The following is a 16,013-nucleotide window of genomic DNA, read 5'->3' on the forward strand; positions in this document are numbered from 1 at the left end:
CAACAATAACAATTAATTTATATTTTTATTCATAAAATGAAAAGATGGCTTTGTTAAAATCATTTGGGGTTACATTAAATGAAAGTGCAGGTATTATGAGTGTGTAGTTACATCCTATTTACCCATAATTGGTGCTAAAACTCATTCATTGGTGTTAGTATAGAAATCGATACGATAAATGTTAAGTACCAAAATTACCGAAACATTTGTACTTCGGTACTTAAGTATTATCGCAACCAGGTTGGCGCTATTTGTAACTTTGAGTAAAAAAGTATGAATAGAAAGAAAATGTACATTTATTAATTACAGATAAATTTTAATACAGTTTTTTATATTATTTTGTTTTAAAATATAAAATAGCAATTGAACCCTTCCGGTTTCGAATTTGAATAAGTTGAACCCTACTTAAATCTTTAGACCCTACTTACGGCAACCCTACGTGTTATACGTAGTTTTGTAAAAAGAGCATGTGGAGATTCACAAAATTTTCCTGCATTTTCGTGCAAATTTTTGTAATTTATGAGAAAATAGCAGTGTACATGGATAAAGTCAAGAGTGTGCGCAATGCCATTTTTGTGCAATTCTGGGATGTTTTTTTAAGTAAAAATAAGTCGACGTGTACATGGTTATGGCGAATACGGTTTTCAATCAGTGCTAAAAGCAAGAGCCAAAAGATTTCCGCCGAAAAAATAATTCTGCAACTTATTGAAATTCGAAACCGGAAGGGTTTAATAAGTTGCAGAATTATTTTTTCGGCGGAAATCTTTTGTCTCTTGCTTTTAGCACTGATTGAAAACCGTATTCGCCATAACCATGTACACGTTGACTTATTTTTACTTAAAAAAAAATCCCAGAATTGCACAAAAATGGCATTGCGCACACTCTTGTCTTTATCCATGTACACTGCTATTTTCTCATAAATTACAAAAATTTGCACGAAAATGCAGGAAAATTTTGTGAATCTCCACATGCTCTTTTTACAAAACTACATACAACACGTAGGGTTGCCGTAAGTAGGGTCGCCAAATTTGGCAATTTATGCGAATTTTGGCCTGGTTGCGTTAATACGTAAGTACCGTACTTCCTTGTACAAAGTAAAAAGGCAGTATTGTGATCGCGAAAAGTTTCAGACATCTTATTTCAACAAAAATATCCATTTTCACCACTATCGAATGAATGCAATTTAACGATGTTTTTGCACGACATCTGTACGTAAGGACAGAATAAAGGACTTCCCCCCAAAAAAAAAATTATAAAACTAATTTAAAATGAATTCTGAAGAGAATTTTCTGGCGTCTGTATGTATGTACGTATCTTACTAACTCAAAAATGAGTAGCTTCAGAATGTTGAAATTTTATATATAGGACTGCTATAACATGTAGATGTGCACCTCATATTTTGGTTGCACTAAAAGTATATAAATATGTGTATATATCCACTCTGTTACTCAGCTCAGTGATCTCTATTTCTTTATACTTATATGTTTGTAAATGATTGAATTATATTGTTCTTATTTTCTGATTAAAGTTTTTATGCCGGTTAAGGTGTGCTTTAGTAAATCTGCATGCATTATTTGTAGAATTATCAACAATTTAAAAATTGTTTAAGTGTTGCTAAGCCTAATTATTTTTGCCTTGGTGGCCATGTTTCTTTACATTTGAAACAGCAGTATAGTAGATTTGCTGCCAATCTAGAGAAACTAAGCTTTGCAACAATGAAGGAAATGCCTTTTTTTATTATTGCGAACTAAATCACGCTTGTTGTTGTTGTTACTAATCTCCATGCTTAGGAATATACTAGACGAGGTCCACGAGTCCATTCACCTTTAGAAAAGCGAAAACAAGCTTAGGAGACTGTAAAGGTCCACAAGAGACAACTCCAGGCACTCAAGGATATGTGCCAGTGATGCGGGTGCATTCTGACACTTAGAACAAATTGGGTGCATCTTGACACCACTGTCAAAAGTAAGTCCCCTCAAGTGCCCACTGAAGAATCAGGAAAGTGTTGTCTGAACACATCTTTTGCAATCCATAGCAAAGGATCTTCCAGGACAATCAGCTTGATACCAGGGATGACTCGGGGCAATGAGCCAAATTTGCCTGTCGGCATGTCTTCTAATGGAATGCAGTTCAAGATATGTCAGTGAATTGATAATTGGCAAAGGTTCTTCAGAAGCCTCCATCGCCAGAATGTCTGCCATTTCATTCCCCCATATATCAACATGGGAAGGAATCCACCGAAGATGCACTTCACAGAGTGACGAGACCTGCCTAACAAAGATTAAGTTTGCCGAGATTGCAAATCATGTTTAATCTATTCTGTAATTTATTTGAGGGAATAGGTGTTTAAGATTTGCTTCGTAATTTTTAGTATACATATTTTGAGTTTTTATGTATAGTGAAGTGAAGACTGAATTATTGAATGAAAATTATTGAATCGTCTGTGAAAAAAACTGTTTTTTTTTTTTTTTTTTACCCTTTTTCTTTTTTTTTTTTCTCTTGTGCATGTGTGTCTGTTTAAAAACGTGTGACAGTTATTAGATAATTCTTCAGATGGTATAAATTTTATGCATTCGGAGTTATAAAATGAATGAAATGTAATGCTGTTAGGGGAACTTAGCACCAGAGTGTCACTATGGTAAACACATATAGTGAATTTTAAGAAGTGTATTTATTTTATTTTGGTTTATGCCCTATCAACGAAGTAGATTTAATTCAATCCAATAAGTTTAAATGAAATGCAATAAAAAGTGTGTATAGTTTAATATTCCATACAAGGGAAGTCATGTGGTGTACACATCAGATTGTTTTATTTTATGGAAGTTACTTGCTACATAACTGTGTTGAGTATGGTTTCATCTGAATTTTAATTTAATTAATATGAAGCAATTATGTTATTTGTGAGGTTTTTTTAACATGATTTTTGGCTCGCTTCCCTTTGAATGTTTTTAACAGATTGTATACAATGCATGTTAAATCTTCGTAGCCTCATGTGCTTTGCCTTCAACAACTACATTAACGAGTTTTTTTATTATTATTATTATTGTTATTTATTTACTCTCAGAAGTCATAAGAATTTTCTTTTTGGCAAAGAAATGACGTTTAATCATAATAGGTAGAAATATGAAGTTTTTCTTTATTTATTTCTTATTTCCACATTTATTGAATATTTATTACACAAATTTAATTGAATTTGAGCTAAACATATTAGCCAGCAGTGTGATGTTTATTCAACTAGGCATATATATATATATATATGTATATATATATATACATGTATATATATGTAATAAATTCAGGAGCAGGGGTTGTAGGAGAAGGAACAAACTTAGAATGCAGAAACGACGATCTGCAATGAATAGGAAATTTGGAGACGAATGCAGATTAAATCTTCAGTTTTATTTTCCGCAACATGTTGCGGCTACACACAAGTCAGCACATTAAATGTGACTGTTCCAAAAGGCTTACCTTTTTGTAGCAAGAAAGCTGCAGCAGACAAACAGCTATGCCAAAGCGTGGAAAGCAAGTGCGTAATGTTCAGGATGAGATCTCAAGACAGACTGAATTAGTTTCGGTTCTTAAAGCATTTTGATTGGATGGTTAATATTGCTGTAAAATTATTATTGGCTAAGAGTTTTGACTCCATTTACATCACCAGAATTACATAAGAGTCATATGACATAGATTTTTCTTGGAATGACACAGTGCAGAGAGGGGTTACTATTTTTAGAATAGAGAAGGGAAATTAATTTACGCTGCCAATTTAATCTTTTACTTTTTCTTACACATATATATATATATATGTCCCCCCAAAAAGTAAACATCATGTCTTGTCAGTACATGAAATATTATCAGCTTAACCATAATATTTTGTACCTAGGCACAAAATATTGATAAATTGAAACTTTCTGTAGTTGATCAGTTATCAGATGCAATTCATTTACCATAATATCTCTGAATAAGAATGTTAACTCAATTGCCATAATCTTAAGTTTTTTAACGTTTCACTAATATTACATCATACATACATATGGATAAATATTTCCCGTTATTTAACATCAATATTAATTTTTCCTTTAAACTCAATATTTCATGCTGCATAGACATAATTATATTGTTTAACCTGGACCTTAAAAAATCTGGTTTTAAGTCCCCCTTTTCCCTGTATTCGTAAGTTTACTAAGTGGTTTAATAACAGTGTTAAATTATTATTAAAAGAGTTGTGCATTTTATTAAATTTCTTTGTTAGTTTTTTAAACATATTATCTGATGTGCCTGTATTAATGAGTAGTACATAGTTCTAGTTCATAGTTTCAAATGCTGAGCTTGTTTTAATTAAACATTTTTTATATGTGTTAGTAGCTTTAAAACAATCTTTGTTTCAATTTGTTTAATTGCCTTAATTTGTTTAATTTTTTAACTCTAAAAAAAAGTTTTTTTTTTTTTTTTTTTTTTTTTTTTTTTTAACATACAGTTAATTTTGTAAATTTTATAGAATTTCTTAGAGTATTCAAAGCATATTGATGTTGTCATTTATACTGATGGTGTGCGCAAAACATTTAATCCTGAAGGTCGAGCATATCCATCTAGTGTATGGAAATTTTACCGGGTAAGCCATTTTTGAAAGTTTTCAAGAGCATGATTTTATTGTGATTTTTGTAAGCAGTCCCTAGTGATTGCTTAAATTATTTGTAAGCTATATATGTTTTACACAGGCACTATACTATAATAAACTTGGGAACAATTGACTGTATTATATGACACTTTTATTCTCATTAATTTACATCGCTCATGACCACTCGAAGCCATGAATTCTCTCACTCGCTCTTAGCTCACAATCTCATGTCATGAACTCCAAGAGCTCAAGGCGCATGCGTAGATGCTAGTAATGAAATGCGCTGGCGCAACATACCGCCCGCCTTGACATGATGTAATCATTCAAAATTAAATCTTACAATAAAAAATTTTACAGTGTGACAGTACAAAATACAGGTATATAATTGTAAACATCAAACTACTATAATAAAAAAAGTACAATAGTTAATTACAAACATACTTTTTGTTTACTTTGGCATAGGTAAAACACAAATTTTATTAATTGATCTCTTAAAAATACCTCTTTTTGTTTTCACTGAAACTACTCTAACCTTATTGTCTTTACCTAAGTATATCTCTATGATTCTGCCAAGAGGCTAGTTACATACAGGAACATTATCAGTCTTTAAAATTACCATAGTTCCAACCTTGACATTGTCTTTTTCAAAGAACCATTTAGTTCTTCCTTGCATTGCATTCAAATAGTTATATCTCCAATACTTCCAAATTGTTTGCACTATTATAGTCAATTTTTGCCAGCTCTTTAATCTATTATCGTTAATGTTTAAAATATTAGGTTCTGCAATAGCCGTGATAGGTCTTCCTATCAGGAAATGGCCTGGTGTCAAGATATCAAAATCCTCTGGTTCAGATTATAAAGGATGCAAAGGACTAGAATTCAAAATGCCTTCAATTTGAGCAATTACTGTAAGAAACTCCTCATAGGTTAGTTTCAAATTGCCTACTACTCCTTTCAAATGAAACTTAACAGATTTGACACCTGCCTCCCAAAGACTTCTATTATTGGGAGCTTTAGGTGAAATGAAAGACCAATCAATACTCTCCCTCAATAAATAATTACCTAATTCATCATCTGGTTTGCTGACTAGCCTATTCAATTTCTTTAATTCTGCATTACTACCAACAAAATTGGTTGCGTTATCTGAAAATATGCGTGCACACTTGCCTCTCCTGCTGAAAAAACGCTTTAAGGTTGCAATAAATGCTTGACTAGACAGGTCTGTTACCAACTCAAGATGACAAGCTTTGGTAACAAAACAAACGAAAATGCACACATACACCTTGTTAAGGCGACCTTTTCTCTGATGTGGGTATTTTATAAAATAAGGACCAAAAATATCAACTCCAACACAATTGAATGGAAAATTCGGGCTGACTCTTTCTTGAGGGAGTTGACCCATAAGTTGTTGACAGGGCACTGGTTTTGCTTTGAAACATACGACACACTCATGTACTATTTTTCTACAAGTGTTGCGCCCGTTTAAGGGCCAAAACCCTTGTCTAACAATAAACAGTAAGCCTTGTGGACCAATATGCATGTATTTCTTATGAAACATCACAATAATTAGATTAGTCAACTTATGATTCTTTGGTAAGATTATAGGAAATTTTCTATCAAAATTCAACTTACAATTAGCTAATCTGCCTCCAACTCTTAAAATTCCATATTGATCTAAAAATGGAAAAACACTTCTTACCTTGCTATCTGGAGGTACCTTACCCTCCTTTTCAAGGCTTGAAATTTCTTTTTTAAATTCACTATCTTGAATTAGCTTAATCAGTTTAAGTTCAGCTAATTTTAATTTTGAGCTCTGAAGAGGACCTGAAACCTTGTCCTTCTCCTTGCAGTTATTTACAAACCTAAAAATAAAACTTAAAACACGAATAATTTTAGTGTAATTGTTACTTAAATTTAAGAAATCCTCAATGAAAGGGTTAGCTTTCACATTAAGAAAAATATTAGAGTCACTAAGGATTTTAAGTTCGTCTGGAAAGCCCTTCACAATGACTTCCACCGGAATCTCTCTATTTGGGTAGTCGTCGTATCTCAGGAACAGAGGGCCTTTCCACCACATATCATTTTGTAGAAGTTTACTGGGATCCAAACCTCGGGATATAAGGTCACTCGGATTCTCCTTTGATGACACATGACGCCATTGATGACCATTAGTCAACTCTTGAATTGTTGCCACTCGATTTGCAACAAACGTTTTCAATTGTAAGGCTCCTTTTGTATCCACGAAAGCACGATCATGGAGTCACTCCACAGATACACTTTGTTCACAGGAATATCTAATGCAGATATTACACTAATAATTAACCTTGCAAAGCTCCAGTCTCGGGATTGTAACTCGTTTTATAGGTGAGACTCTGGATTTACTATTCACTAGCCGTGTCTTCACTTCTCTATCTTTTGAACGGTACTTGCGATATATGGCTGCTCTGTATGCTACCTCAGAGGCATCTGCAAATCCATGAAGTTCCACATGGTCTACTTCTGCAATAGGAATAAACCTTTCAATTTCTATTTTACTTAAAACTTCCAATTCAGTAGAGAACTTCTTCCATTCATCAGCTTCCTTTTTTGGTAGTGTTTCATCCAAATTCAGCTTTAACAACCACAACTGTTGGAGGAATATTTTGACTTTACTTATGATTGGCCCTAGTAAACCAATCGGGTCAAACCATCTTGCAATTGTGGACAATATCTGTCTTTTAGTAACAACTATGTCATTATCAAGTTTTACTCTAAAACAGAAACAGTCTTTCCTAGACTTCCAGGACACTCCGAGTGTTGTAGATTCTTCTTCATTAGGAAAGGAATAGGAGTGATCTTCTTCCGCAAGTTCAGCATGATTACTGCACCACTTGTGCAGTGTCATTCCTGCACTCTTCAGTATTGCAGTTAACTGAGATTTAAGTTCCTTAGCTGTACTCAAAGATTCCGCTCCACTAAGCACATCATCCATATAAAAATTTTTAAGTAAGACTGGCACAGTTAATGGAAATTGTGGACCGTTAGCAATCGACAATTGTTTAAGAGTTCTCATAGGTAAGTATGGTGCACTAACTGTATTGTAAGTCACGGTATTTGGTTCGTAGATTTTCACAGGTGCATCACTTTCTTTCTTCCACAGGATTCGCTGCAAGCATCTCTGTTCAGGGTTAATTTCAATCATTCTATACATTCTTTTAATATCTGCCGTAAATGCGAATTGGTATCTTCTAAATCTAAGCATGATTGAAAAGAGATCATCTTGAATAACCCCTCCATTACACTGTAAAGAATTTAGTGAAATTCCATTTGATGTTAAATATGATGCATTAAACACTATTCTCAATTTAGTTGTTTTTTGAGGACGGTATATTCCATGATGTGGCATATAGTACACTACCCCAGGCTCATTTTTCTCTTTAACCTCAGTTAGCTCTTAAATACAGACTTAAATATTCAGGGTCTTTAACTAATCTTTTCCATAGGGAATTTAATCTCTCAAGGGCAAAATCTTTTGAATTTCCTAAGCAAATAGGATCTTCCTTTAGTGGCATTGTTACAATGTATCTCCCTTCTTCATTCCGCTTATGAGGTTGCACATATTGTTGTTTCCTTATTTTTTTGGAATGGCTGTTTCAACATTCTCTATTTCCCAAAATTTTCTCATTGTTTGTTCTAAGTCATCAGAGGCTTTTTGTAAAATAAGATTCAAGTTTTCATAACAAATTTGTTCAGAATATTTCGAAGAAAACCTTAGCTTCTAAAAGCATTTCTATGCATTCTGGAACATTAAAGTTCTCATCGGCTAATTTTACGTTACAAAAATCCTGCATTTTAATATCAATTTTCCTAGAAGGAATCAAATCTTGCATAATTTTGGGTACTACTAATAAATCTGAATGTCTCGCTTAACTTTTATCTTTATTGCTAATGCATGCCGAAACTCTCGATCGAATTGTAAACAAGGAATCATTTAATCTGAAAATCGCGATGTTTACCTTCTTAGAGTTCAATAAAAATTTATTTGCACAGTCTTCTTATAAACGATAAAGTACTACCCCCATCAAGTAATGTTTTAACTGAATGTAGCTTACTCATATCATCATTAATAAAGCAAATTTTTATTTACACTAGTTGCTGTAAGCAGAGCATTACGGTTGTTAAACAGAAAGTCTGGCACTGGGGGGGGGGAAGCACACTGAAATATACTCGCTGTTTCATTTTTATTTTTTTCCTTCTCTATCCATGATTTATTTTATACTGGAAAATGCAGTGTCACATGGTGTCTTTTCCCACAAACAGAACATGAAAACTTTGATTTGCAGTTTTTAACGGAATAATTTAATGCTATGCAATTAAAGCACAATTTATTACTTTTGATTATTTCAACTCGATCATTCACCAGTTGTTTCAAGAAATTTGGGTATTTTGCCAAAAAATGCTTTTCCTGACTAAGAACGCACTTTAAGCATTTTACATCGGCAAGGAATACCTTTGAAACATTTTTTGACGTTTTGTAAATGTTGCAAGATTTTTTAAATCTGTCCACACTTGTGGCAAGGGACTTTCTGTGAGATGTGAAAAATAAATCTACCTCTTTACCGAGTTTTCACTGGGTTTAAACCACTTGTCTCCTTGTCTCACACAAATATGAGTTGCTCTTTCTTTATCAAGAGTTTGATAATTTTTATCAGATATTATAAGTTGATTTAACGACTCAAAATCCTTTATGTCTCTTAATTTTAAATAATAGTTCCAACTAGTAGTTAAACGCAAAGCAAACTGAACATGAGTTTCGTTTTGTAGTCTAGATGCTTTTCTGAATTGCTCCAAACGTAAATACAGTGTTGGTTGAAATTCTCATAATACTATTTCTTTTACTTTTGTGTAATTAATAAAATCTTTCTCCTCTATATAAGTGATAATATTAGATGCCTTATCACCTAACAAATTCAACAGGATTTCTGCTTTGTATTTTTCCGGTATTCCCTTAGAGACAAATGCTCTTTCCAATAAGGAAAAGAAAAAACCCCAACCTTCTGGTACTGTAGGTATTTTCATAGTTAAAGTTCGAACACTTTTTATAAATGTGTCCAATGATTCGTTATTACTTTCACTTTTAGTATTATCTTTTTTATCTGGTTTTATTTCCGTGCATATTTTAACCAACTCTAACTCTGCTTTAGAACGTTCTAACTTAATTTTCTAAAGCTCTAACTGTTTGGATTCCTTAGATTTTCTCCTCTCAATAATCATGTTTGCAATTTCATTCACAGAATCTGGATCAGATTTATACGGATCACTGTTTTTGATGGCTGTGTTTAATTCTAAAACTATCATTTTATCTGTTAGCTCAACTCCTATTTCAAAGGCTATGAGCCTTAAATCTTCTTTAAAGTTTTTTAAAGTTAAATCTTCTTTAAAGTTTTTTAAAGTTAAATCTTCTTTAAAATTTTGCACATTTAAACATTATACTCTTAATAAAATAACATGAGATAATAAGTAATTGTTATCAAATACTTAAACACAGTATATAAATACTGTAAATTTTCTGAAAACTCTTATATCAAAACAGTATCTCTAATAAAATGTCACTTTATTTTTAAATCAAAACTGCTGACTTACTCGTTACTTGTGAATAACTCATAATCCATAGATCTTTGGCTCAAGGACGGACCATGTTTTTTTACACAGGCACTACACTATGATAAACTCGGGAGCAATGTACTGTATTATATCACACTTTTATTCTCATTAATTTACATCGTTTATGACCACTTGAAGACACGAATTCTCTTACACGCTCTTAGCTCACAATCTCATGTCACAAACTCCAAGAGCTCAAGGCGCATGCGTAGATGCTAGTAATGAAATGCGTGCACAGGTGCAACAATATAATTTTATTATTATTGTTTTAATCTGAATTGGCAAATGTGTATTTTTAATCAAAGATTTCTAGTTGCTTTTTCCAAAAATGATATATTTTTAGCTTATCTGTCAATTATTGTTTGTATTAGATTTATGTAACCAGCTCTCTTATATTTTGGTTAGTTTTTTCGCCATGCTGGCTTCTGTATTAACTTCTTACTTGTTCTGTATTTGGGTTAAAATCAGTAATATTCAAAATAATTATTCTCATAAAAATACATTTAGATATCAGTTTGATTCTGACACATTGAAAGTATAATATGTATTTAATCTGTATCATTAAATGAAACATAACATTTAGTTTATTATATTATAATTGGCTTAGCTACCACTTTTTCTCTTGCTGTGTTCATTTCATTTTCCTTTTCAGAAACCATTTTCATGATATTAAAAGTTAATAAAAAGTACCTAAAGGTCTTCCTTTTTAGATTTAACGCAAATGTTAATTACTCCAGAATGCTTTATATTAGATTAATTTTTAGCTTTAATGTACTTATGTTCAATGTAATTTCTTGTGTTTTTGCATAATTTTAAAAAAATCAAGGAAATACTTACAGTTATTACGTTTAAATAAATGACATGCTAAGTGAAGCATGTATTGTAGCTTAAAGTAAATATATTAAAATGTAATGTGAATTTTTTTTTTTTTTTTTTAGGAAGGATGTTCTGTCAGAATGCAAAATCCTCAGTCATATCATGACAATCTATGGAAACTTTGTTCTAATCTCCAAGAATATTTTGGCAGTTACGTTGGTGCAAATTTGTAAGTGTAACTAATTTTTAATGGGCTACTAAGTAAATTTATTTGTTGACAATTAATAGACCTGTTTGTTTTGTGTTCTTTTAAAGTGGACTTGAAAACAATGCTAAATTGAACGTGAAATTCACTCGTATATAATAATAATATTTTTCAGCTAGGCTAGTTTAAATTTTGCATAATTTTAATATTGTAATTGCAGTTTGAATTTTCAGCTGAAAAATCAGCTGTATATTTGTGATTAAGTTTAACTCGCTTTCATATTCAAAAATTGTTTGCACCATAAGATGTGAATCATATTGTTTAATGCATACGAGCTAAATGTATTTAATGCATCTGCTTTATTAAAAAAAGTCTGGAAAAAAATTTTTTCCTGTTTTTAATTTAGTAATAGTTTGATATTTTATGGTTTCCGACACCCCATTCGCAATGAATAACAGAAAAAGTGTTCGTTGCTAAAAGTGACAATCATGACAAAGTGATGATTGAATGGGTCAGACAGCGTAGCAGCGAGAGCGTGCCATTGACAGGTCCAATGCTAATTGCTCAAGCCAAAATATTTCATGAAGAAATGAACTTAAACACTGAGTGCACATATTCGACAGGTTGGTTAACCAAATTAAAAAATCGCCATGCTATAAGTATAAGATACTTAAAAATTTCAGGTGAAAATGCTTCAGCCGATACTGAAGCTGCTGAACAATTTTTAGATGAATTCATTGAACTCATTACTAGTGAGCAATTATCTCCAGAACAAATTTACAATGCTGATGAAACTGGTCTTTTTTAGCAATATGTACTGCAAAATACCTTGGCAGTCTCTACAGAAAAAGCTCCAACTGGTGTCAAAAATTCCAGAACAAGGACTAACAATTTTAGTGTGCGCAAATGCAGCAGGAACGCACATGTGCAAACTTTTCATAATCAAAAATCAGGCAAGACCTCAAGCATTTAGAGGAGTAACGATTTTCCCCGTTATATATTGTGCAAATAAAAGAGCATAGATGACACAAGCGTTAATGAATGATTGGTTTGAAAATCATTTTATGCCCGAGACTTGGCAACATTTGAATTCAGTTGGTTTACCTGATGATTCAAAAATAGTCCTGATTGTAGACAACTGTTAGACTCATACTTACTTAAAGTTTTAGTGAAAGATAATGTATCCGTATTATTCTACCCTCCAAATTGTGCGTCTATCATTCAGCCTATGGTTATGGGAATAGTGCACGTGCTGAAATGCAAATATAAAGTAGCATTTTTAAAATCTATGTTAAATTTCTTGAACAATGCCAAGACTATTCAAGACTTTTTGAAATTTTTTAGCATAAAATCTGCTGTGTGGAGCATCGCAAGATCGTGGGAGGATGTGTCTCCAGAAACATTAAAAAATACTTGCCATAATTTATGGCCAGCTACCGTATTTTATGGTGAGGGCGTGAAGATGATAGCCGCGAATTTGAAGGTTTTCGGATACCGCGAACTAAAGGTGAAATTTTCCAGTTATTGGATTTTGTAAAGAAATGTGGAGAAGCGGTAATAAATGAAGATGATATAACGGAAGTTTTTCATTGCGATGACAATGCGCCAATCATCAATCAATTAACGGACGGCGAAATCTGTAGTGTGGTTCTAGATCCAGAAAATACCGCTACTGATAGTGAAGAAAGTGACGAGTAGATTATTGAAAACAAAAAAATATCGATTGACAAGTTAAGTCGGTATTCTTGACACAGCATTTACAGGACTTGAACAGTGGAACTTTGTAACTGAACAAGAAATTATGTCTGTTTATAGAATTAAAGAGAAAGTGTTAACACAAAAAACGAAGCAACTTACATTGAAAGAAATGTTTAATAAAGTAAACAAATAAGTATTAAGCTTTGTTTTTTTCTTTTGTAAATTTTGGTACTCTTTACAGATTATAATTGCTCTTTATTTCATAAATGACGATTTCATATTTTTAATTGTATAATTTCTGCATGCCATCTTACCAGATTTAAACTGATGATCTAAAAGCAGGAAAAATCCCAAATCTCTAGAAACGCCAAAGTCCCGACGAGTTTGGATTTCGGTCTTTGTACTGTACTTGTTATTTATAGAGGTATTCATCTGTAAGAAGGAATTCACTGTGTGTATTTTATATGAAAGACAATGTGCATGGTAGGTGTTAGTACCTGAATGTTGCTCATTGGCATACAGTTAATTTGAAAGCATGTTGAATTTTAATTTAAAAGTTCTTAGAAGTATTATGGAATACTTTACGAGTGTAAAGAGAGGGCTTGAAATTCATTTACAAATGCAGTCCAACAAATAAGAATCTGAATGATTTAAAAATGTGAATTCTTTGCCAAAAATTTTTAATTCTTATTTCTTTAATGTTGAAAATATCTTTGAGTTGTCTGCTTTAATTTTGTTAAAAATCCATTTCTTGACATGAACAGGTAATGAAAAATCATGCATAATGAACAATTGAATGGTCATTAGAACATTTTATTTTAAAATTATTATTTAGACTATTAAAGAAATGAGAAACGTTTAAAAGTATCTCAGTGTGAAGTTTTCTTATATAATGCAAATCTTATACAATGCATTACTTTTAAGAACTGATAGCTGCTCAGAATTTCTAAAAACGAAACTTCATTAAATCCATCAATTTTCAACATAATAATAATGCTAGCCCCAAAAGGGACGATCCTAAAAGCCTTCTTCTGACAAGAACAATGTAACATCTTCTAAACGAAGCAATTCCAAATTTACTCGTATCTTACGACCTAAATCTTATTCCAAAACACTTAAAATCTCTAACCTCCATAAAAATTTTATTGAATTCTCCTGCAGAATGAGGGTACACTAAATTATCCTAATTAATATTTGTTATTAATAACAGCTTGCAACAACAAAGTGATGTAATTCCCACTTGTGGCATAGTTTGTTTTATTTCCCAATGCTCTGCTAGCTGGGATGTAAAAACTGGCTTCTGCACCGTTCATCTGAAATCAAGCAGTCAAAGATGTGGTATTTACAAGAATTTGCAAGGTATTTGCAAAGAATATGTATTGTTAAGAGGAAAACTTCTCTGCAACAGGAGTGGCTTCGTCCCAACGTAGAGGGAAACAGCTGCGCATACGCGAAATATCTGTCATCAAAGCTCGAAGCCTGCGTCGAAGTTCAAAGGTCATGTTAATCAAGAGTTCATAAAATGAATATCGTTTTAAACTTCTTTAAACTTTAAAGAAAAAGGAAATATTGTTTCATGCAAGTAAATTAATTAATGGATTAATTATTTTTAGCAAAAAAAAAAAAGTACGAAAATCCGAGTTTAAATTATCACAAAAGAAGAAACTTTTCTTTTTTTTTTTTTTCCTTCAAAGAACATTTCTTCTTAATACGTGGTCTTCAATTTCCTGTACACATCGCGGAGGGGAAAATTCGCACTGCCAGGTTCCTTCGCCAAATCCCTTGGCAGATTTTTCTTTCCGCTTTTTTCTCCCACGGGGTATAGCAAACTGGTTTACATTATGTCTATGGAACCTTTCCTTTTGTACATAAATGTTCTTTTGTATTTGGAAGGGTGACCAGTGCAAAGGCTGACTGCGCACTGGTTTTTATTTTTTTGATAATGATAAATGTTACAGTTATGAATTTATTTATGCAAGTAGAATAACACAGATATTTAAAATTAAAGCATAATTTAATATAGTATAAACATTAGAAGTAATAAAATATTTACATATGACATATTTATCAAATATTTGAGTATAAAAAGGATTAATCTTGAAACAAAAAATTTTCCTTTAAACTGTAAATCTATTCAAAGCATACTGCAGAGTAAGAAATTTCAAGATATAAATAACAGCAAAAACTAATTCTCAAGTAGGTAGATTTATGCTTTGTACTTTCCTACCGTTTAAAGTAGAATGAATTTCACCAGTATCTTGTGCGTTTATTTGATTGTGTACTGGCATCGATTAGAAAGTCGCCAAAGATGAGCAAGTTTGGGTTACATTATGTGTACGGTACCTTTCCTCCTTCATCTATTCATATGCTTTGGCTTAACATTAAGTGAAGCATGACAGATTTTAAATCAGATACAATACAAACATCAGTGAACTTTGGAAATTATGTTCTCCTTCTGTCTGGATCCAGTATTCAAGCCAATGCCAGGAAGCTTTTATGACCCATCTCAATATGTCCTGTGGAGTAGCACATACTTCATGGCAGATGACTGTCTTCAGTTTGTCAGTTTTCTGTAAATTATATGAAGGACTAAATCAAATCTCCAAAGCAAGAAATAAAATTATTTGGAAATGTCTGTCAGAGTACAGCCATTATATCATCCTGTTGGAACCAAACAGTATCTACCAACTGTCTTGCCCTCACCTGGCTCTGCTGATCTACATTATTCCACACCAATACTTCCTGAGCATCTGTAACCTATGTTTAAATGAATGCAATATGCAATAGCTTTTGTTTCTTTTCATGAAATCGAAAAGTAATCAAAGTTTTGATTTTGAATTTGAATTTGGAGCTACTTTTCTCTTTTTAGAAAAGTGGAACAGCAAACATTCTGATTTATTTAGCATGTAAGTTACTTTTAAAGATGATAAGATTTTTAAATTGTTTCCAAAATATTAAAAATATCGCCAAATGCTCAAACTTTTATCAAAACTTTCATTTACTTGATATCTTTCTATAAATCTAAAATATAGGAGA

General features: G+C 32.2%; 1 protein-coding gene across 2 annotated transcripts in view; it reads left to right on the forward strand.

Annotated features, from left to right (window-relative positions):
* The window catches only part of NO66 (Bifunctional lysine-specific demethylase and histidyl-hydroxylase NO66), a 180,124-nt gene that overhangs the window by 81,599 nt on the left and 82,512 nt on the right, over positions 1–16,013 (forward strand). For both annotated transcript variants that reach the window (XM_085822128.1, XM_085822134.1), the window contains 2 exons: positions 4,496–4,609; positions 11,197–11,303. In XM_085822128.1, coding sequence (XP_085678254.1) covers positions 4,496–4,609; positions 11,197–11,303 — 221 coding nt within the window. The remainder of the gene's footprint in view (positions 1–4,495; positions 4,610–11,196; positions 11,304–16,013) is intronic.

The sequence above is a fragment of the Stegodyphus dumicola genome, chromosome 1, assembly GCF_044657685.1.
Source record: "Stegodyphus dumicola isolate Sdum_Otavi_A_Nest chromosome 1, ASM4465768v1".
Taxonomy (NCBI): domain Eukaryota; kingdom Metazoa; phylum Arthropoda; class Arachnida; order Araneae; family Eresidae; genus Stegodyphus; species Stegodyphus dumicola.